Source organism: Pinus tabuliformis, chromosome 3_1 (assembly GCF_031772625.1).
Source record: "Pinus tabuliformis cultivar Carrire ecotype Pingquan chromosome 3_1, CPIR1, whole genome shotgun sequence".
NCBI lineage: Eukaryota > Viridiplantae > Streptophyta > Pinopsida > Pinales > Pinaceae > Pinus > Pinus tabuliformis.
In genome coordinates this window covers 255,127,443-255,150,513 of record NC_142301.1, presented here as the reverse complement: position 1 = coordinate 255,150,513, position 23,071 = coordinate 255,127,443, and the positions used below count along the sequence as shown (strand labels likewise).

Sequence of the window (23,071 nt, the reverse complement as noted above, 5' to 3'; positions counted from 1 at the left end):
GAGTTAAAATCAAAATATTCTCCCACTCATTAAATGAGTTAAAATCAAAGCCAATTCGAATGGTAATACAAAAGCCTCTAACCATTCTTCTCCTAAATAAAATTTTCCACGTAAATCTTGTATAAAGTGTACCACTTAAATTTTAATTTTCTGCTCACTCTTATTAACAATGCCCAACAAACAATTTAACAACGATGTAACGTACGTCACGCCTGAGAAGATGCGTGCCTACTTCCGTTGCCAAGACTTATACACAACGTCAGACTGCAAAACAACAAAAATTCAAAGATTCCGTCAATCCGAACAGAAGAGCCTGCAGTCTTTCGAGTGCGAGTGTAGTTTAGGGAAATTTATGTGAAAAATAAAACGAAGGTGGCAATTTCAAACGTTAACTCAGTCTGAAAAGCTATTTGTATTCAAAGATTTAAGACAACAAGCAGAATGAAAGAGAACATTCCCAACAGCCATGAAAGAGAACATTAGCTGCACCTCATACCTTCACTACAAACGGCCACCATGACAGCCAACTCAATCCTGCCGCACGATCGCATGCATTATTAGATTATCAGGCCGTTAATGGATGCTTTTAATAGTGTTGGAGGATTATAATATTTGACACCAACGATCAACGCATTGTTGGATTGACAGATGACCCCCCAGTAATTCAGACGTCGCAAACATTGCGCTACAGTTCAGCACCATTTTTTTAGGCGGAACGGTTCGCCGAGATGATTACGTCTATCTATGTTTTTTTTCCTTAATTTATTTTTGGATTAAAACCGTTTATAATTTTCTTTAATTTAGAATACTGATGTCAGATTATAAAAGATTTTTCACACTTATTGACAGGATCATAATCAGAATACAAATTTAAGAAATTCATTACTATATTTAAATTATAAGTTGAAATCTCTGAAGATCCTCGAATCTTCTTTTCAAAAGTAACGAAAACAAGAAGACCAGCGACCATTATGGTGAAACACGGAGATCCCAACATCTGTTTTTGATGGTGAAACAGGGAGATCCCATCATCTGAGTAAATAGCATGATTCTGCTTTTATTTACAGTCTAAGGCAGCCGCGGGATGACAGTATCCAGGTCAATATTTACAGTAAACGTAATTAGAATCTCAGAAAAAGACAAATCTCTCACATGTCCGAATCGTTCCATTGGTACCAAGGGGGAAAATGAGTTACCGCATAGGGACCCTTTGGCTGCCTATGAACGTGCTGTTATTGTGTGTGAATGTTATTGCTCAACCAGGTATTTCTGAAAATTTTAGAATTGAAGAAACAATATTTTAATTTTTCCGTTTTGTTTACTTTAGAATCATCATTGAATATTGTCAGTGGAATGCAGCGTTTATTTTATTCTTTTGCTGTACACAAAACTTTATTTTGTCAATTAGTTGAATTTTGAATGGCAGGATATGTGAGTCTTGATTGCGGAGGTAAAAGAAATCACACTGCCGAAAACAACATAACATGGGTAACTGATGCTAATTACATAGACGTCGGCGAGACGGCAGACACAGACCTCGGGGATTTCTCTGATCAAACCTACGGTTCCTCCATTCATAGCCTACGGTATTTCCCAAAGCCTCTCAGAAAGTCTTGCTATCAGTTTCCAGTGGCCCCCAATGTGCCTTACCTCTTAAGAACATGGTTTGCCATCGGTAATTACACTGGATTCCAACGACAGCCAAGCTTCGGAATCTCTTATGAGACATTGGGTATGTTGTCTTACGCATACGTACCACCCCCATTTGGCATTCCATTGTTTCATGAAAATGTCATTATTAGTTTGGGCACAGTGTTGTATCATTGCTTCATCAGAACGTCAGAGACTGACGATCCCTTCGTCAATGCTATTGAGTTGAGGCCCCTCAAAGAAGGCATGTATAGACAGGCAAAGCCAGGACGATCGTTGAAAAAACTTGAAAGATTTGATTTGGGAGGAATAGATAAAGTTAGGTATATATTTCGAACTTTATCATGTTCACATTTTTCTGCTGTTGATGTTGCAGTGCTCATGTTATGCAGTTGAATTGATTGAACTCAATAGCTTTCTGTGTTGAACTAAGCAGGTATCCTGATGACAGCTTTGACCGCATCTGGTCACAAAACTTCTTTTTCCCTGTTTCTGGTGCATCTGGTGTACGGACTATAACTTCAAAAGTCCCCATTTCAACAAAAAATACCCAAAATCTTGCCCCAAGTCTTATAATGCAAACAGCATGCATCTTAAACAGCTCAGCGTTTCCGATCAATGTTGGGAAACCGGCAGGGAGAAAATCAGTAGTGTATCTGTATTTGGCAGACATCGGAAACTCAGCCATGTCTTTTTCAGTCCTGATAAATGGCGTGAAAAGATCCGATGTCATCACAATGGTGGAAAATTACTCTGCCCTAGAGCTAACATTCGAATCCAATGAAACAGATACACTCCTTCTTGTCCTAGAGAAGGCCGGTGACTCGACCAGTAGTCCTATAATCAACGCATTTGAGTCCTACCTAATAGCTGATACCGAACTGGCAACGTATGCACAAGATAGTAAGTTCCCTGACTAAACTTGCCATACTGAAATTACTCATATAATTCAATGTCTAACCAACTAGTTATTAAACTGCAGTTGAACCTCTTGACGTGATCAAAACCAGGTTTGGCATAAAAGATTGGATTTCGGATCCTTGCTATATAATCCCCTGGGAAGGAATTAGTTGTGATAACAGATCATCGGAGATAAGAATATCGGAATTGTAAGCTGAATACTTTCGTTTGTATACTGTATATCACTTGTGATTTATTGTATGAATTACTGATAATCCTCCTGTTGTCAGAAATTTGGCTGGAAGGAATTTTACAGGAACCGTACCGGCAGATATTGGACAGTTGACTGGATTAGTTAACCTGTAAGCACCAATGTATTTTTTTCAAGTTAAACATACTCCTAACGATATACATATACGCTCATTGAGATTAAAATGCTGATAAAAAGAACATCTTTATCTTTGAATATTATACTGCTACTGTCATTCATCCATTTGTCTTGGAATTACCAGGTCCCTTGGCAATAATAAGCTGATCGGAGCTTTGCCAAATTTTTCCAATTTAACTATGTTGGAGGGACTGTAAGTGTTTTCTTCTCAAAATAAGCCTGAGTTGGTCCTTCTTTTAATCTTAGTCATATTAGTCATTTAGCCTTGTCACTTTTTAATGTTAATTCCGTCGGTGTGCAGATATCTAGACAATAACAATTTAACTGGTAGTGTTCCAAACTGGCTGTCTCAACTAAGGAACCTGAAAGAGCTGTACGTGTTGGCCATACTTTTATTGCTATAATTCCTGTTCAAAATCATAGAAAAGTAATTAGCAATTTGCTTTGGGACCAAGGTTAAAATGCTGTATAACTTTGTTTTTAATATTGTGTAATTTAAAAAAAAAATGATTTATATATCCAGAATTATGTGTTAGAATAGTCTTAACTTGTGAGTTATTAAATATTTTTAAAAAATGATATATGAAACTTTTGTTTAGAGTAAACTTGAATTTATATTTAATGTTATATCAATAAACTAGTTTAAGATAAAGTTTAACTTATTAATATGATAGGGCGAGCTCAAATCTGCCAGCTAACTGTTTATAAATATGGTAAAAATTACCATAGGTCAGACTCTGAAACAAAATAAACGCATAGTCTAAACAGGCCAACTTTTCGTTAGAAATTCCAGAATGATGTCGATAACGTGGTGAGAACTGACAGCTAGCTGAAGGAGCTTTTGAAAACGGATGAAATTCGCCTCCAAAGACTCCAACCTCCATTGCTTTCCCATCCTTCAACCATAGCTTAAAATGCGTGCTTTCCTATCATTCAACCAGAGCTTAAAATGCGTCAATTCAATTCAATTCAAGATTTTCAATCAGATCGGGGAGGAAATAGCATAGGGAGGATTCTTCTCAGATTAAGGATGAGATAGAAAATGTGGAAAATTTTATAAGACGAGGAAAAGTGTGTCTAAAGAACAAATCGAGGAGAAATAAAATCCAATTTTAGGCCAAGTTGATACAAAGATTTTCAAATTAACAGAATTGTACTGATTGAAATAGGAAAAATGGATTTTAGGCCTAATTCTCAAGAATCACAGATATAAAAATTTTAAAATTAAGAGTTATATTGATTTAATAAAGTTTAACTTATATGTGACATGAGAGCAAACAGGTTTCTAGATGGAATTCTAAACCTAGCTTTCTAGAACCATAGATGCGAAGATATTCAAATTAACAAAATATACTGATTTAATTAAGTTTTTACCCAGATTTTCACGTAACCTAAATAAAGGTGTATTGGTTTAATAAAACTTTTATCCCCAAGTAATGGCTTTGAAGGACATTCAACACTAAATTATTATTTTAGAAATTAGATTTTATAAATAATTTTAAATTTAAAAGAATTGATTATGATTCAAGAAAATGACTATGAAGCCACACTTAGAAACCTTAATGAAACTCAAGGATTAGGGAACATATTGTTAAAATTAATGGAGAATGTATTATTAGGGAGAATTTGTTCATTAGTTGAGTGTGAGACTAAGTTAGTTTAGGAATTAGTTTCTACATTTTAAGTGGTTGTTTTAACTCTTCTACTTACATGTAAATTATATATATTCTTGATGATTAATGATGAAGTGTGGAGCTTTTTGCCGGAGGCAGTCTCCTGGTGAAGCTCCTCACCTGTGAACTGCACAGTTTCTGAATATATGTTTGTTTCTTCTATTTTTTAACCTGGTATCAAAGCGTCAGGGTTGAGTCGAGTCGGAGCCAATTTCCTTTTGTGATTGGGTGAGTGCCTTTGTTGGAGAATTGTGACCCTTAGTGGTGGAACGAAGGAGGATTGGTGAGGAGGCGAAGTGCTGAGGGAAAGAACGAATTTTTTTTTTCTCTCCTCTCATGAAGCAACCAGCACAAGATTTTCGTATATATTTTGCGCTGGTCAACTAAGATTTAGTGGGGAGGCAGTGCAGGTCTTGGGCTCAATTATGCATTGTTAGCTCTTTCCTCTATGAATTTCATTCAGCGCGCCCGATAAGCGTGGATACGACAAATGAATAACGCGTTGCTGCTGGTGAATTGGCAGCTTGTGGGCGTAGATCGGTTGACTCGCAAAGAGGTGTGCTGCTGTTGTGTTTCTGGAGAAGATCACTGGTGTGTAGGTGCAGATCGTTGCAGGATTGATAGTGGAGGTTGAGCGAGAGGTGATATGTGCAGAGTTGTGGATCGAAGATGAATTCGCGGTGTCGTGGATCTGCGTGCATCGATGCATCCAAATCGGTGGTGATGAGGATCAATGCACTCTCGGAGGTTGATGTCATGGGTCAGTGCATCTGCGTGTTTGTTTTTCCTCTACCTATTGGTGCAAGTCCATTCAGAGGTTGCCTCTGTGTGGATCAAGCAAGATTGAGCTGCTTGTGTGTGGTGCAACATGAGAGGTGAGCTGTTAGCAGTTGTGTTTTTTCTTTACAGAGTAACCATCTCGGTTTTTATTATTGCAAACCGATCTGTGGCTCTTCAGTGGATCTGTTTTTGATCAAAGTGTGATCAAGCGATGGTAAGTCTGTGGATCTGTGGATAAAACACCTCCTATCATAGGGCATCGAGGTCGAGGATCTGGCTAGGGAGCAGTAGATCTGTGAGTCTGTGGATCTGTGGCGCCCATCGTGGGTTTGCGGCGCCCTTTACAGAGGTACAGACCGTGTGGAATAGATCCAAACTTTGTTATTTTGTCACTCTAGTGAGATCTATCAAGCCTCCACAGTTTTCAATTTTGAGCATGCCCTAAAATAGTTTATCTCCATATAACCAACCGCTTCGACATTCAGAAATCAAACCTGGTTGTATGTGTTGTTATCAGCTCGGTGGCCCATCCCTATGTTATGTGGGAGTTGCAAGTTATGCGATGAACTCCACAATGTTGTTGGTCAATTGCTAAGTTCTGCAAAGAAACATTTCTTTTTCATTAAAGGTGTGATTTGCATATTTTTTTTAAAGTATGCATATGAAGCCGATTCCCAATCTTGATTGAATGAATGCCAACATTTTTTTTTACTAAATGAGGATTGAATTTGCTAGCTTGGAGATCGATAATTAGATCGTTAGTATTGCTCAATAAGTACCAAATCGCATCATAAGGTGCTTTGATTTTTTGGTGGCCAAAACTGTTGGCATTTTGATAATGTTGTTGAAGGCATCTCGATTGTTGAAGAGTGTGGATTTTGTGTAGGTCGGTTTGTCATGATGAATAATTAGATGGCAGAGGAGTACTTGAAGAGAAATAAGCTCGATGGGACCAATTATTCTAATTGAAAATTCAAGCTGAAAACCCTGCTTGAGGGGCAAAGTGCATGGGCGATTTCAAATGGATATGACTTGAAGCCGATTGTAAGAGGAGGCAAAAAAACTACAGCAATTCACGATTGGGAGAAGAGGGAGAACAAGGTGAAAGTGTTGTTGAAATTATTAGTGAAAGACTACATTATCCCTCACATCAAAGAGTGTAAATCAACAAATGAGAAGTAGAAAAATCTCAAGGATTTGTATGAGATAAAGAATACTGAAGAGCAAGATTCTCTCCATTTAAATGGAGGAGAATGATTTAGTCACAGTGTTCTTCTTTCGGATCAAGGAGTCGAGAAATAAGTTGGCTGATATGGGAGAGACAATATAGAACACTGATCTCATCACAATTACCATTAATGGTATGACTCGCGATTAATTGAACCCAAGGGAGAAATCTGCCAATTTCGAATAATTGACAAGGATTCTAATGCAAGGGGAAGAGAGGAGGATGACTTTGAAACTCTAGAATTCAGACCTTGCATTAATGATGAAGAAAAAGCCTTTTAGAGGGAAGACAAGTGCAGGACAAGAAGGTGGAGGTACAAAGCCACCTCAAGGTATGTCTTCAAAGAAAAGTGATTCAGGAACCAAATGGTTTTGTTGTGGTAGAATTTGTCATATTGCTAGGAATTTCGATAAGAAGAAGCTTGATGAAGGTCGGCATAGACATAAGAAACATGTAGGGCACTTTGCTGATGAAGATCAAAATCAAAACCTCATACTTTTTGTATCCGATTCTGCTTTCTTTGTTAAGAATGATGAAGCAGAAACTTAGTTCGTGGATTCAGAAGCTTCTACTCACATGGCAGATAACAAGCACTAGTTCGAATTCTTTATACCTTGGTGATGACATAACCTACCAAATCAAAGGACATGGAGACTTCCTGTGATTTTTCCTGATAACAAGATTAGGAAAATCTGAATACGATATATGTCCCAAGAATTAAAGAAAAAAAAAAAAAAATGTTTCAATGATTTCAGATGAGAACTTGAAGATAAAGTTTTTTAAAACCTAGTGCATGATTAAGGATTTGCGAGATAAACATAAACTAATTGCTTCTGGAATTCGAGTAAAAAACCTGTACACCAAGCGTCGATAAGAAGAATTCTATATCAAGCATCCCAATAGGATAAAGCGATTTCGTAAACATGAAACCCATTAGGAGTGTAAAATATAATTATGCATTCGGTCTTTTTCAACTCAACGTACGGATATTAGGATTTCATAAACATGAAACTCATTAGGAATGTAAAATATAACCATGTTTTACGTGTTTTTTAAATCAACGTGGTACAATTATGCCTTCTATGTTTACTGTGAATCTAACATTAAAATCTTAATGTGCTTTTATTTTTTTTAAAATTTAATACATAACCATGTAGATAAGTATTTTTATTGCAAAATAATTATTATGTAATGTTAAAATCTTAATGTGCTTTTATTTTTTTTTAAATTTAATACATAACCATGTAGATAAGTATTTTTATTGCAAAATAATTATTTTTTAAATTTAATTTACTTATTAATAATTATTAAGACGTAAAGATTTTAAATTTTATAGAATATATTAGAATATTTTTAGTAGTATTTGTAAATGAAAATTCAAATGTTATGAATTATTTTAAATTAGTTATCTTTTATTTATTAATTTATTTTAAATTAATTAATTAAATGAAAATATTTCATATCAACATATTTTATAGTGAGAATGCAGTATTGATAAGTCATAATATTAGCTTATGATATTGTAAAAAAATTATTTATAAATTAAAAATTTTGATAATAAAATAAAATAAATATACAGTTATAAATATTATTATATATTATTTTAAATTTATATGTTTAACTAATATATTATTTTTTTTATAATTAATTTGAATTCAATTTAAAATAAAATTACAATTTAGTTAACTTTCTTATTTTCTAATTTTGATAATGTCCTATGTATTTTAGTTTTATGATAATTTACAGCCCATTTAATTTATATAAATATCCTATTAATTTGTATATCAATAAACACAATGATTATAGATTTTGAAATACAAAAACTTGGTTTATCTTATCTAACGGTAAGAGAACATGGTAATATGACTACCTGCGAATTATACACTTTGGAAAAACAAACTTTAATAATAATTTGTTGAGAGAAACACCATTGATAAAAAAACACAGAAAGATGTTTGACAAAATTATATGTATCCCGGTGATAGAAAAGTCAATCTGGCCAAACTTAACCATAATTTTAGATTTTGAAATACATGGTTGTAATATATTGTTTCGATATATATCTATATATGTTTACATTTAACGTAATGCGTGTTTTCTCAATATTATATCTGGGCATTCAAGCGTTCGTGTTTAAATTACCAGGTCACTTAATAATAACAACCTTGTCGGATCGTTGCCAAACTTGTCAAATTTAACCGCATTGGAGAAACTGTAAGAAAGTTTACCTCTCTTTGTTCGATCTTTTTTTAATAGTCATTCTGACCGGCGCACCCTCACCCCAAAAAGAGAAATCGCCATTTTACATTTCAAAATATTCAGTTATTTAGTCAGCTTGTTGTACAGACATCTAACCAACAACAACTTGAGTGGTCCTGTTCCGGAGTGGCTATCACAACTCCAGAACCTCAAAGAACTGTACGTTTATCTCCCATACGTTCTTTTTGCCATATGTTGATCTAAATAAAGAAAGAAATAATTACAAATATATTAGAGCAACCCTTTTTATCATTATGTCTAACAGGTTTATAGAGAATAATAGTTTCAGCGGTGCAATTCCTGCACAACTTAACAAGACTTCATTGAATTTCAGGTAATTTAATATCACAATTTTTATTTATTTGATTAACCAAAAATTCCCCTTCTCATATGTTGATGTTGAGGCTTTGACTTGTATATTCATTCAGAATCTCCTTCATTTTGTTTATTCCAGATACTCTGGAAACCGCTACCTCTGCATTCGTACGCGTGATCGGAAGTGCGTCCTGTATTATTCCAGAAAAGGCAAATCGAATGTTGTCCTCGGATTAGCCATAAGCGGAGTTTTAATAATTTGTTTAGCATTGACGGCGGGTGTTGCTATACATTTACATAAACGCAGTTCAAAATACCTTCTCAATATGGGTATTGCCGTACACTGGAGGAAAGTCAGGACAAGAGAAACGAGAGGTCTAGAGATAAGTTTATCTACAATATTTCAATATGCAACATCGTGGGCAACCTCTGTAACAAACTACATAAAAATATGCTTTCGTGATTGCAGGCCACTCGATGATGACGGTCACCAATACAACAAAGTGTAGGGCCTTTACTGCAGAAGAGATTACATCAGCGACAGACAACTTTAGTCGGCAGATTGGGCAAGGTGGGTTTGGATCGGTTTTCTTTGGTAAACTACCCCACGGAAAAGAGATAGCTGTGAAAGTACTCTCACTACACTCCAGACAAGGAATTAACGAGTTCCGTAATGAGGTAATTCTGAGATCCTTCAAGATTTGCATGTCGTGGTTTTGGCCGGACTCATATATAACAACAACAAATATGGATGTAAAATAACCCATTTCACTTGATTAGCAGATTGAATATAATTCTTTACAGAATCCACCATAAGACATTTTACTTTATGAGCAGATTGATCTTCTTTCCAAAATCAACCATAAGAACTTGGTGTCGTTACTGGGATATTGTAACGAGTCCAGAGAGGTGATGCTAATCTACGATCATATGTCTGGAGGGTCCCTAAGAGACCACCTTTATGGTAAATAATTTGCTTATTAATTTTGTTCCATTCACCTATACGAAAAATTATAGAGAGCTAAGAACATATTTCAATTTGCATTTACTTTCCAGGTTCTGGCGCTGAACATTCAGAACTACCTTGGAAAGCGAGGCTTAAAATAGTTTTAGATGCAGCAAAGGGTAACTCTTTTCCCTAAACTACTTTCATCAGCCCTATATTTTTGTGATCTAAAAATTCGTTCATTTTATCTACACTGTGTACTCTTGATCGGCATCTTTCTGATGTTATCCACACGCTATCTTTAATGAAGGATTGGAGTACCTGCACGTAGGTTGCACCCCAAGGATAATTCACAGGGATATTAAGACCTCCAACATCCTTTTAGACAATCTTATGACCGGAAAACTAGCCGACTTTGGTCTGTCAAAGATGACAGCTGATGGGGAGGCTTCACATGTGACCACTATGGTGAAAGGAACGCCAGGATACATGGATCCAGAGTATAATATCCCACTGAGTAACTTGTACTTTGTTTGCTAGAATATTCCTAATAATTCTTGATGCTGACTGATTTGTGACGTTTCTGCAGTTATTTTCGCACTCAAATGTTGACTGAGAAGAGTGACGTATATAGTTTTGGAGTGGTGTTGCTAGAAATCATCTGTGGCAGACCACCAATATGTACAAATCTACCTGAAGACGAAGTTAACATCATTCAATGGGTAAGGAATTTGATTATCATTCTAAATAGGTAACACCAACCTCTTAATTGATTGTTCATCAATTACATGTTCATATAGTTTATGATATTTAACTACGTTTTCCTAATGTTGTGATTTATGACAATCCAATGAAATTTATTTAACATATTTGGACGTATTTATAGGTGGCATCGTATGTGTCTGGGGAGAAGGATGGAGATGCCAGCAAATTAGTTAACGGGGAGATTCAAGAAATCATAGACAAGAGGATGGGAGAAAACTACGAGATTAATGCGATAGTTGATTGTGCCAAACTAGCTCTTAGATGTGTCAATGCTAAGCCAACTTGTAGGCCTACTGCAAGTGAAGTAGTGACTTCAATAAAAGAGATTATCAGAGAAGAGAGTAATAAGAACGCTGTGCCAGTTTCAGGAGAAATTTTTATTGGACCTGGAGATTGGGAGGTCCAGCCCATTCGTCTACACGATGAGTACAGTAGACCCAGTGATATGCTGTGGCATGACAACAGCTGCAACCTCAGTCAAGTAGGAAGATGATTGGAAATGTAGAATATCCATTACATGGTGTAGATTTAAAGAACGGAACGTCAATGAAGATGCCTCCTTATTACTCTCATCATAGTAACTTTAAATTAGAATACGTGTTTAGAGATATTCTTATTTAATAAATTTTCTATGGTCAATTGGATGGCCTTTAACAAATAGTCTTGCACTTCGCAGCTTTCTCTTAAGCTGGAATGAAATTGAACAAACCACTCACGACAAGGAGAACATGAAACCCAAACCCGATATATTCTCCATATGTGCTTCATTCAATCCTTATCACTAGATCCCTATAATCACTTTATTTTCGGGAATAACTATGCTTCTTTAATAAGGTTACGTTTTTCAATTCAAGGGCTTTCAACTTGAATCACATGCTTCGTGTCCAAAGTTTTTGACCAGGTTTGCAATTAGATTCGTATATATACATTTTCTATATACGTATAATAAGTTTAAAATGAAATATAAGAAAAAACAGAAAGATATAAAGATAAAAAAATTAAAATGAAATATAAAGTAAAATAGCAAGATATAATCATTAATAAACATCAAAAAATTCTATCAAAAATATGGAAATTAAGAAGATAGATTATAAGCTTGAAATATGAATTTTTATCTATCCACTTAATCAGTGGTTATAAGTTTCTATGAGGTTAACAGACGTTCAATTTTTTTTTTTAATTGACCAAAATTCAAATCCTAAAATTAAAATTGAACCAACCTTGTCACATTTTCAACCAATAACTTCTAGAGTTTTGTTTTCATCTTAAATGGAATTCTACAAACCAGAAATTTTATCTTCATTTTTCTTTTCAGTTAAACGAAATGGAGCTAAACATGAAACTGTCAATTTTCTTTTTAATATATAAATTTAAGTTTAATTTGTTGATACTGCGTGCGGAATCTTGAAATCTATTTTTATAATATTTGGCGAATTAAAGAAAGGTTATCAAAATTCAGAATCAATGAAATTTCTAAATTTTTTATAATATGGAATCTAACAATAGGAGAAAATTATTGAGCAAGCCACCAAAGATGAAGGTGAACGCGAAATCCGTCTGTGATATCTTCTTTATTCAATTACTGTCAGTCGATACCGATAATCATAACCATGGATCACTAACGGAAAAAACGTAAGATCCGTACCCATTATTTTCTTCGTTCAATTATAACCACTCGATGACCATATCTTTTACACGTCGATCAACAAAACAAAACGGCTAACGAACTTGATTAATGGGTTAGACATAGGAGATGATAGGGCCAATAGAATGTAGTTGGATTGGTCAGTCAATGGGTTAGACATAGGAGATGACAGGGCCAATAGAATGTAGTTGGATTGGTCAGTCAATGGGTTAGACATAGGAGATGATAGGGCCAATAGAATGTAGTTGAATTGGTCAGTCAATGATTGTTCCCATCTACATCTCGTCTCGCCTCACCTTCTAACTTTACTCGTCTTTCTGAAGCACATATCGCTATTACTATGATTTTAATTTCAGATCAGTTTGTGTTATATATAAAATATTCTTCACAATATTTAAAAAAAATTAAATTACGATTATGATATAAAAATCAAATTTTATTATATTACAAAAATATTATTGGTTTAATATTTTAAATTAATAAATATGTAAATTGTTTAGAAATTTTTTATATTTTGTTAAAACATTTTTTTATGTGAAGTCGCTAGTTCAATTTTTCATCTCTTCTAATAAGTTTAATTTTTTTCCAATCTAATAATATATTAGATATAATAATCCTACCAAAATTTATATATATATATATATATATATATATATATATATATATATAAATAATTCATATTCATATATATATATAATTTTATTATTTTTATATTTAAACTTCTTATTTTTCACCTTTTCTTATTTTCCATTTAATTTAATTACTCAACTACAATTTTACTTTTAAAAAATATATGTAACACACCTTAAAGCTGGTTCTGGTCTGTGTGTCACATACAAAATCAACTATTAACATTACACTACTTCAATCAATGAAAAAAGTCAATATAAGAAACATCAATGCATTTTACATGTGAATATTAATCAATCTTAAAGCATTGCAATAAAGAATATCAACAAAATTGAATAAAAGAAAAGAATATGGACCAAATACAATTCCTTAGATTGTAATGGTCTTTTCATCTCCGGTTCGTCCAGTCACTGAAAAATACCAATGTAAGAAGTATCAATGTATTTTAGATGTGGATATCAATCAATATAATTAATGAATATCAACCAAATTCAATTAAATAGATCTACATCAATCATAAAGCGTTCAATTAAAGAATATCAACCAAATTCAGATAAAGAAAAGAATATGGACCGAATACAATAATTTAGATGGTATAATGGTCTCTTCATCTCTATCTATATCATTAGTTAGTTTGTTGGTTTGTCTTTTTCTTTTTCTTTCTTTCTCTTTCTTTTTTTTTTTTTTTTGGTCTTTTGAGAATAGTAACCATTTTCTAAATTCAACTGTATATATAGCAAATAAAATAATATAATAGTGTTTTAGCAAAAAATCAATTTTCAATATATATTGTTCCAATGATTACATTATAATGGTATAGAGTTTCTACAAAATGATATTGGTACAAAAAATGAGAGAAAACAATGAAACACAAAGTATTAAGGTATTGGTGCACAGTATATATAATAATGTAGAGTTTCCACAAGTTGATATTGGTTGAAAAATGAGACAAAACAATGAAATACAAGGTAATGGAAATAATAATACAACTCACACTTGACATAATGATTGTTGGATTTTTGGTTCTTTTCCCATATCTTCAAGAATTTTCCTCAACTAAACTATTTCACAAGTAGCACTACATAAGACTTTGTACTCAATTTCAATGGATGACAAAGAAACAAATTATTATTTCTTGCTTCTGCATGACACGATCCGGAGTCCAAGGCTAAACACATATCTTATGGTTGATCTTTTATCATTAAAATTGCTAGACCAATCCAAATTTGAATAACCTGCATATTGACATCAAATTTATCAGTATATTTAATACCAAAAGTAGCGATCCATTTTATATATCAAATACTCTCTTCATTTCTTTATAGTGTCTTTCATCAGGCTTGGCCATGAAGTTGTAGGGATGTTGACTGAATATCTTATTTCTAGGCTGATTGCAATGAGATAGTCTATAATTCTAACCAATTAATGATACAATGTACCATCCACTTCTTTTGTCCCATCACCACTAAAGTTTAACATTCTATTTTCATGGAAATGACAATGCCCTACAATGATTCATATAGTAGCTTTTAAGTAGATCCATTGTATTTTTTCTTTGTGTGACTAATGTCTTGCCAAAATTCCCTCCATATTTCAAGATCTACACAATAATGCAATTCACTAAGGCCTTTCATCCCATAAATGAGTGGCAATTGTCTTTTAATTTCTTCAATCAACTTAGCAACATTTACTATTATAATAGAATGATTAACATACAAAGAAATCAAAGAAGCATGCCCCTTATGATATGACTTCATCTAGAGGTTAGGATTACTCTTCCTTTCTATAAAACCTTTTTTATGTAATAAAGGATCAATCTTCAACATACAAAGATATTGGTTCTGCTTCATCCATATAAATATTCCTTTAATTCGCAAAAAATATGCTCTTGAACTTTGTTTAGAAATCCTTATAATAGAAAAAGATACACTTTTTCATTTAATTCTTCATTCAAAAACACAGACTTGAAATCTAACTAATGTAGTTTCTAATTATGTTTTGTATCTAATGCCATAATTAGACTAATTATGTTTACTTAGTTACATGTGCAAAGTCTTTTCATAGTCAATTCCCTATTTTTGTTAATAATGTTTTTAACCAAAATAACCTTTTTTTTATCTATACAACCATCAACATAATTTTTTGATTTGAATAGCCATTTGCATCCTATAGGAACTTTATTTCCAAGAAATTTTGTTAATTCTCTTGTATCATTTTTCATTGCGAGAACATACTCTTCTTTCATTACATATTTCCATTCTTTATGCTCTTTAGCTTTTTCAAAGTTTAGAGGTTATATGACATTAATGAATTTAGGGATCGAGGCCTAGATTTTATACCATATAAGAAATTGAGTTTGTGTTGTGACCTCTGTGATGCTTCAATATTGTCTCCTCTTCTTTTTTGTGGTGAATCATTTCCTCCTCTTAGTGTGCTTTGGTTTCTTGAAGTGCCTAGGTCATTAGATTCTTTCTCATATTTCAATTCTTATTTACCACCTTCTACTTCTTTTCCATTTTCAACATCATCATTAGAAATATTTCATGCATCACAATTGTCCAAATTATATCCTTCTTCTCTATGCTCATTAAATAACACATATCTACTTGCAAAACCTTTATGTGTGCATGGATCAAACATATTATATGCTTTGCGATCAAAGCAATAAAAAAAAAAAGAAGTTGATTTCTCTTGCACCAAGTTTTCTGCTATCTTAGGAAATGAGAAATTGCTATTCTTCCAAATATTGATAGATTAATTATTACTTGTTTATAGCCATAAAGAGATTCAAAATGATTTTTATGGTCCAAAACTATTGTTGGAATTCTATTTTTTAAATAAATAGAGATACTAATAGCTTCAACCTAAAATTATATGGTAATATTTTTACAATTTATCATGCTCTATGCATATTCTATTGAGGGGATTTTCTCTCTCAACTACTCCATTCCATTGTGGAGTATGTGGCATTGTATAGTATTGCATAATTCAAAATTCTTTGAAATACTTGGTGAATGCACTTCACTTATATTCTCCCCCTTGGTCTCATTAGAGGATCTTGCTTTATTTAGATATTTTCTTCTCAATATTTTTAAATTATTTATGATATTAAAATACATCACTTTTCTTTCTCATAAAATTGTAGAAAATCCTCTAGATTCACAAGCTAATGCAATTTTTTAAAGCAAGAGACAAGAATCTACTTCTACTCTTTACAATGGAACCCCATAAACATCAAGCAAACAATAATTGATAGAGGAAGAGAATCAAAGGCACATAACACAATAAATATATAGGGAAAGCCACAACTCAAAACCCCACTATCTGTTTTGTATTAATCCGAAAAATCAAGATGAAATTACAATGCTTGTTCTCTCTAGAACAATCCCAACACTCAACAAATTCAATTTCCAACTCATAAGCAATCTCAAGGACAAAGATTAGCCTCTTCACAAGCTCTCCAAGTCTCTATTCCAATGTGTAATTCCTAATGAATGATAGCTTGCATTTAAAAGGAAATAAAGCCTCGAAAAATTGTGCAATCCCTTAAGGATCAGTTCCTGATTGCATGCACTATCAGTGCAACTCAGAAAAATCTAAAAAAAGTAGTACATTGTCCCTGCGCTCTAGTATCAACTGGGTCTTTCTCAGAATCAACATGCATGAGTTTCTGATGAGTAAATATCCAGTTAAATAGAGTAGCACTAGTGGAGTTCATTAGTGTCACCACTGATTGTTAACTCACTATTAGTTCTCTCAATCAGTTTGAGAACTAATTTAATTTAACTCACTCATGAAACTGAGTCTTCTATTTTACAACTCGCAATTAACTCACACTGGACTCCTACAAAGTATGGAGAACATATACATGACTTCCAAAATACTTCCAACTTGAATTTCGTAAGTTAAGTAAGTTTAATAAACTTAATTTAACTATTTTAAGTTGCTATGAGAATAGAATTAGAATTTAATTCACAGTTTAATTCAAGGACAAATTAAATTGGAATTTTTGTTGCCATTTCTCAACTCTCCCTCTCAACAAGAAAGGGATTATCAAGTACCCTAATCCTGTCTCTGTGAAACTCGAATTTACATCTTGACAATGCCTTTGTCAAGATGTCAACATCTTGCTCCTCCATGGGAATGTAATCTAACAAATGATCCACCTTAATACACAATATCTAAGATGATGATACCGAATATCGATATGCTTGGATCGATCATGAAAGACTGTATTTTCAAAGAGTTTGATACAACTCTGATTATCACAATAAATCACTGTCGGATCCATCGACTGAACAAACAAACCAAGCAAGATCTTCCTCATCTAGATAATGTCACATGCTGCCTAACTTGTAGCCATGTACTCTGCCTCTACCGAACTGAGTGCAAGCAGTCTCTATTTCCTGTTGCACCAAGAAACCGCCGCTGACCCAATACTAAAGATCCCTCCTGATGTGCTCTTCCTGTCAGATGGACTCCCTGCCCAATTTGAATCGGTGAAGCCTTGAACCTTCACTCCCTTTATTCATCTGTACCATAACCAAAAATGAATAGTGCCTCAGAGGTATCGCAATACATGCTTTGCTGCCTTCTAATATAGCTTGGTAGGCCTAACCATCGATTGACTAAGCTGGTTAATTGCATAGCAATATTCAGTCATGTGTTCACCAAGTACATGAGTGAACCCACAAGTTGCCTATAAATAGCACCTTCCACTACTTCCCCTGAAGTAGCATCCTCCTTCCTCCAGTTACCAGCTAGAGGAGTCTCCATGGGTTTACTGCTCTCTAGGTGGAATCTCCTGAGTATATCGTTGGGATACTTTCCCTGAGATACAAAGAACTCCCCATCTTCCTACCGTATCTCCATGCCAAGAAAGTAATGCATGAGCCCCATGTCATTCCTCTCAAACTATCTTGCAAGGCCCTCCTTGCAAGATTTGATGAACTTCTCATCACCTGTCAGTATGAGATCATCTACATAAATAAAATGATCAAAAACTTACCTTCTAGCATTATGTAATACAGGTTCACATCCACTTCACTCTTTGTGAAGACCAACCGAGTGAAGTACTTATCTATCCTGGTGTACCAATCACGGGGTGCTTGCCTCAGCCCATACAATGCTTTCTTGAGTCGACACACATGCGACTCATGGTACAACGTTTCAAAACCTTTGAGCTTCTATATGTAAACCTCTTCCTCAATCATGCCATTGAGGAAGGTAGTCTTCACATCCATCTGATGGACCTTCCAACCCATTTGTGCTGATAGTGCCAAAATAGTTTTGATTGATGAGTACCTTGCAACAGAAGAAAATGTCTCATCATTGTCAATCCCCTCTACCTATGATAAGTGATGAGCCACAAATCTGGCCTTATGCTTCTCCACACTACCATCTACAACTTTCTTTACCTTTTAAAGCCAACGGGAGCTCACAACTAACTTGTCCTCCTATCTCGGGACCACATCCCAAAAACTGTTTCGAACTATGGACTCATACTCCTCCATCATCGCATCAACCCAAACCAGTTGCTACACTGCTTCCTTAAAGGAATATGGCCCTGTCACAACACATGCACCCATAAGTGCCATTTATCTAGTGTACCTCTTTGGTGACCTCCTCTATATGCGCCGAGAAGAGGGTGCTCCCACATTCTCCCATGCGTCATCCAACAATCTGTCAGCATCTCTAGTGTGCTTTCTTCCCTCTCCAGAAGACTTTGTCTGAGTGGATGTATCCACCCTCTGAACCTCTGCATGTGGCTACTCCACATCAATCTGAGGCCCCTCAACCTTAGGAGATAAATATTCTCATTTGCATGTAGCTCAAGCTCCCTCTCAAGGGATACTTGCATTTCCTTCTCCTCATCGAACTTGATATCCATGCAAACCACTATTATTCGACTGGTCGACATGTACACTCGATAGTTGTGCAATGTATCAGTGTACCCCACAAAGATCCCCAACTTTGTTGTTGGCTCAAGCTTCTTCTGTGCATCTTTGGTCACATGGAAATAAACTGATGACCCAAAAATCTTGAAGTGACCAACATGTGGCCTCTATTAGAATAAGCTTCCTTTGGTGTCTCTCAAGTATCTAATGTGGGCTACGGTTCTGAACATAAATCGTTGTGTTGCATGTCTCAACCCACAAATGTAGTGGTAGGCCCTAATCATGCAACATCGCCTTTGCTACCCCTACTATGTTCTTGTTCTTCCTCTTCGCAAGCCCATTTTGTTGAGGGTTATGGGGTGCTTTCAACTTTCATTTAATTCCTTCCACTGCACAAAATTTCTTAAACTCATTGGAGACATACTCACCATCATTATCACTCTGTAGATATTTAACCTTCTTGCCAGAATTTTTCTCTACCAATTCTTTGAAATCACAAAACTTTGTGAAAGTTTGATCGTTTTCCTACATAAAAAATAACCAGCATTTATGAGAATAGTCATCAACAAATATAACATAATACATGTGTTTGGTTGTGGATGCTCGCGAATGGTCCACACATCTGAATGGACTCTCTCCAGAATAGACTCTGCTCGACTGTCTCTGTCTCTAAAGGAAGACTTGTTGCATTTTTCCAAAGTATAACCCTTGCATGTATCAACTTGCTCAAGCATACCTTTGGGAAGACCTATATATATTTGTTGCAATATCTTCAAATCCCAATGATGCAAGTGGCCCAATTGCCTAAGCCACAACTAATCGACGTCTCAGCTCAACATCTTTTCCCATTTCGAACTCAAATCAGCACAATCCTCTACCTCTATCTTATAGTGATTCTGAACTCGAATCCCTATCTTCCTTACTTGACCCCTGGCTATGTGTCAAAGGAACACCTTTCATTTCAAAAAAATTACATCATAGCCTCTATCCTCAAGCATGGCAACAGATACCAAGTTCTTCATCAGGCTGAGTACATGCATAACATTTTTCAAGGTGAGTGGAGTCACATGCTCCGTTTGAAAAGTAATAGTGCCCACACTAGTAACATTGTACTTACCGTCATCACCCATCTCGATATGCATCTTGAGATATTTCTCCTCCAGTTCACTGAATAACTATTTGTCTCCAGACATGTGGAAAGAAGCTCCACTGTCTAAGTACCAAACACTTCCCATCATTGAAGACACCATCTATGCAATGAGGGAAAAATCGAATTTGAATTGGGAGGCCAAAGCCTCACCTGCCGCTCCTCCTGAGGACTTCTCCTTGGACTTCTTCAATGGAAAATTTGTAGCAAAGTGACCCATCTTGTGACAATGAAAGCATTTAAATTTCTTCATGTCCTTCTTCTTACCTCCTTGTTAATAATCTGATTTGGAACGATAAAATTTACCTTTCCCCTTCCCCGCCTTAATTGCTAAGGCATAGTTCTCTTCATCATCAGTCTTTGATGAAGATCCATCCCTGGTGTTCCTCCTGATCTCATCTTGCATCAAATCCAACCATAGTTGTTCCCAGTCTGGAAGCTTCCCTCGACCATTGACAGAGTCGCGATAACTATGCCAACTCTTTGGGAGTCAAAGGAGATCAAGGATCACCATATCCTCCTTGGAAACTGTGATTCCAACACTTCCAAGTTCATCCGGAAATTGAGTGAACTTGGTCAAGTAATTTGGAATCATCTCGCCTTTTTCCATCTTGATTTTACAAAGTATATCCTCCAGTGCCAACTTCCTTTGGTCACTGCTATTTTGATACAAGTTCGTCAATGTTTTCCACATAGCATGTGGGGCTCCTTTCCATGGAGAATTGAAACAATATGATCTCGAACTCCCTCAAGGATTGTTCACCCTGCCTTTGCCACACACTTCTTCCACTCGGCTAAGTTCTATGAATCAGTAATTGTTGGCTTAGGAATTGCTTGTTCAACAAATTCCTTCAAGTCATTTTCCTCTAGCACAATCTCCATCATATCCCTCCAGGCTATGAAATTTGAGTTGCCTTCCAAGGCATACTCAAGCCTTAACCCATGGAACGACATCTACTAATCCTGAAGTATGCTTGCAAATTCAAATTTCACCTATAACCCAGAAACTCAAAACTTCGAAATCTCCTCGAGAGAGTTGATTTTAAATCATCGATATCTCCCTCATCCGAACTCTGATTCGGCCGCTTTTTGAATTTGGGTATCTTTTCCAAAGGAATCTAGATCTACAATTTGTTTCTGAAAGTTTGCACAGAAATTCTCAGATCTTCTCTACAAACTCTCAGCCCAAAAAATAATCTTGCTCCGATACCTTGTAGAAAATATTATAGATTCATAAGCTAATGCAATTTTCTAAAGAAAGAGAAAAGAATCTACTTCTACTCTTTACAGTGGAAGACCATCAACATTGAGCAAACAATAATCAAGAGAGGAATAGAATCGAAGGCACATAACACAATAAATATCTGGGGAAAGCCACAACTCAAAACCCCACTATCCATTTTGTATTAATCCATAAAATCAAGATGAAATTACAATGCTTGTTCTCTCTAGAAAAATCCCAGCACTCAGTAAATTCAATCTTCAACTCATTAGCAAGCTCAATGCCAAAGCTTAGCCTCTTCACAAGCTCTCCAAGTTGTTGGCATTATGGCACAGGTTTGGCACTATGGCACAGGCGTTGTCCTTGATGGCAACTCACTCAAAAAGGCATATCATTGTTCAGGCTCTCAGAATGAAAGAAAATGAAGTATACGCAGGTTCATCTTGACAAAGTCACGTATATATGCGGTTCTACCAGTCAGAAGGCGTGTATACGTATGCACACACTTTCATGCAAAGAAAAGTGCGTACATGTGGGAAATCTTATGGTTGGTCCATGGTATTTAGTCCGACATATTCGAAACTATGGTTTTTGATCCTTGGTATTGCTTTGTAAGTATTAAACCTAGGTATTGGGTCCCTAGTATTGGATCTCTATGGTTTTGGACCATGGTTTCAGTAAGACCTAGACTATAAAAAGGGAAGGAGATCATTTGGCAAGGGATGAACTTATGCATTGAATATCTGAAGAGGAGCAAGATCTGGAAGATTGGTGATTGATTGGTGAGACATATCTGAACCTGAATCAAGGAGGAACCTAAAAATTACAAGATGGTTAAGTTCTATTGATGGTTCAAGATCTCAAGGTTTGAATCGTAGTATCATTGTGTGATTTTGATCTGTTATATTCGGCGCATGATTAGATCTATAAAACTGATAATCTGGGTATAACTGACGTTTGAGGATAAATTATATTTTATACATTTGTACGCAGCTTCGGCACGACAGAGGTGTGTATACACGCAGGTTAAGCAAGTGAAGATTGCGTATACGCTGGTTGGTTTTGGCATAGCTGCGTATGTACGCAAGTTTCTATGGGTGAAGAGGAATATGTCTCTTGAAATATGTTTTAGCTGCCTCTGTATATTGCTACAGTGTTATGGGTTCATAATTGGTGTCTGGTTACTGGTACTGTTTTTCTGGTTACAGTATTTTGAGAAGTTATTGGTTGATTCAGTATTTTGTGCAAAGAAGATTGGTTGTTGCAGATTTACTAGATGTTTGATTGATATTCATGGATCCAATCTGAAAATTTATGAAACGTGGTCCTTGGAAGAAAAGAGAAGGTAGAAGCCTTCTGTAGGTCAGCACCTACGTACTAGTACCTCAGCTAGTACAAGAGCTAAGGGGGTTGTAGCTCCCTTCCAGGAGAAACTGGAGAACGAGAGAAGGTTGTAGCCTTCTGCAGGTTGAAGCCTGCGTACTGGTATAAGTCTGCACTAGTACAGAAACATTGTAAAAAGAAGTTTCTAATTGAAAGAAGATAGAGACGCATTGCAGCAGGTGGTTTTCACCCACATTGGGTTTCCACCTTATATCTAGTGTTCTTATGTGTGATTTCCTGTTC

General features: G+C 35.2%; 1 protein-coding gene across 1 annotated transcript; it reads left to right on the top strand.

The window, feature by feature from the left end:
• The first annotated feature begins 1,187 nt into the window (after positions 1-1,187).
• LOC149186762 (putative LRR receptor-like serine/threonine-protein kinase At5g48740) lies at positions 1,188-11,397 on the top strand. Its single transcript, XM_089409443.1, has 17 exons — positions 1,188-1,263; positions 1,427-1,973; positions 2,087-2,553; positions 2,633-2,759; positions 2,841-2,912; positions 3,063-3,131; positions 3,240-3,311; positions 8,765-8,833; positions 8,966-9,037; positions 9,144-9,212; positions 9,333-9,568; positions 9,663-9,871; positions 10,031-10,157; positions 10,250-10,318; positions 10,450-10,639; positions 10,729-10,861; positions 11,026-11,397. The coding sequence occupies exons 1-17, from the start codon at positions 1,188-1,190 to the stop codon at positions 11,395-11,397; spliced, it is 2,976 nt and encodes a 991-aa protein (XP_089265569.1).
• Positions 11,398-23,071: the final 11,674 nt, after the last annotated feature.

Bases quoted from the DNA above. Each gene is read 5' to 3' on its own strand.
- LOC149186762 (XM_089409443.1), top strand. From the start codon at position 1,188: ATGAGTTACCGCATAGGGACCCTTTGGCTGCCTATGAACGTGCTGTTA. The intron at 2,554-2,632 runs GTAAGTTCCCTG...ATTAAACTGCAG, and splicing joins GGCAACGTATGCACAAGATA to TTGAACCTCTTGACGTGATC. The intron at 9,038-9,143 runs GTACGTTTATCT...TATGTCTAACAG, and splicing joins CTCCAGAACCTCAAAGAACT to GTTTATAGAGAATAATAGTT.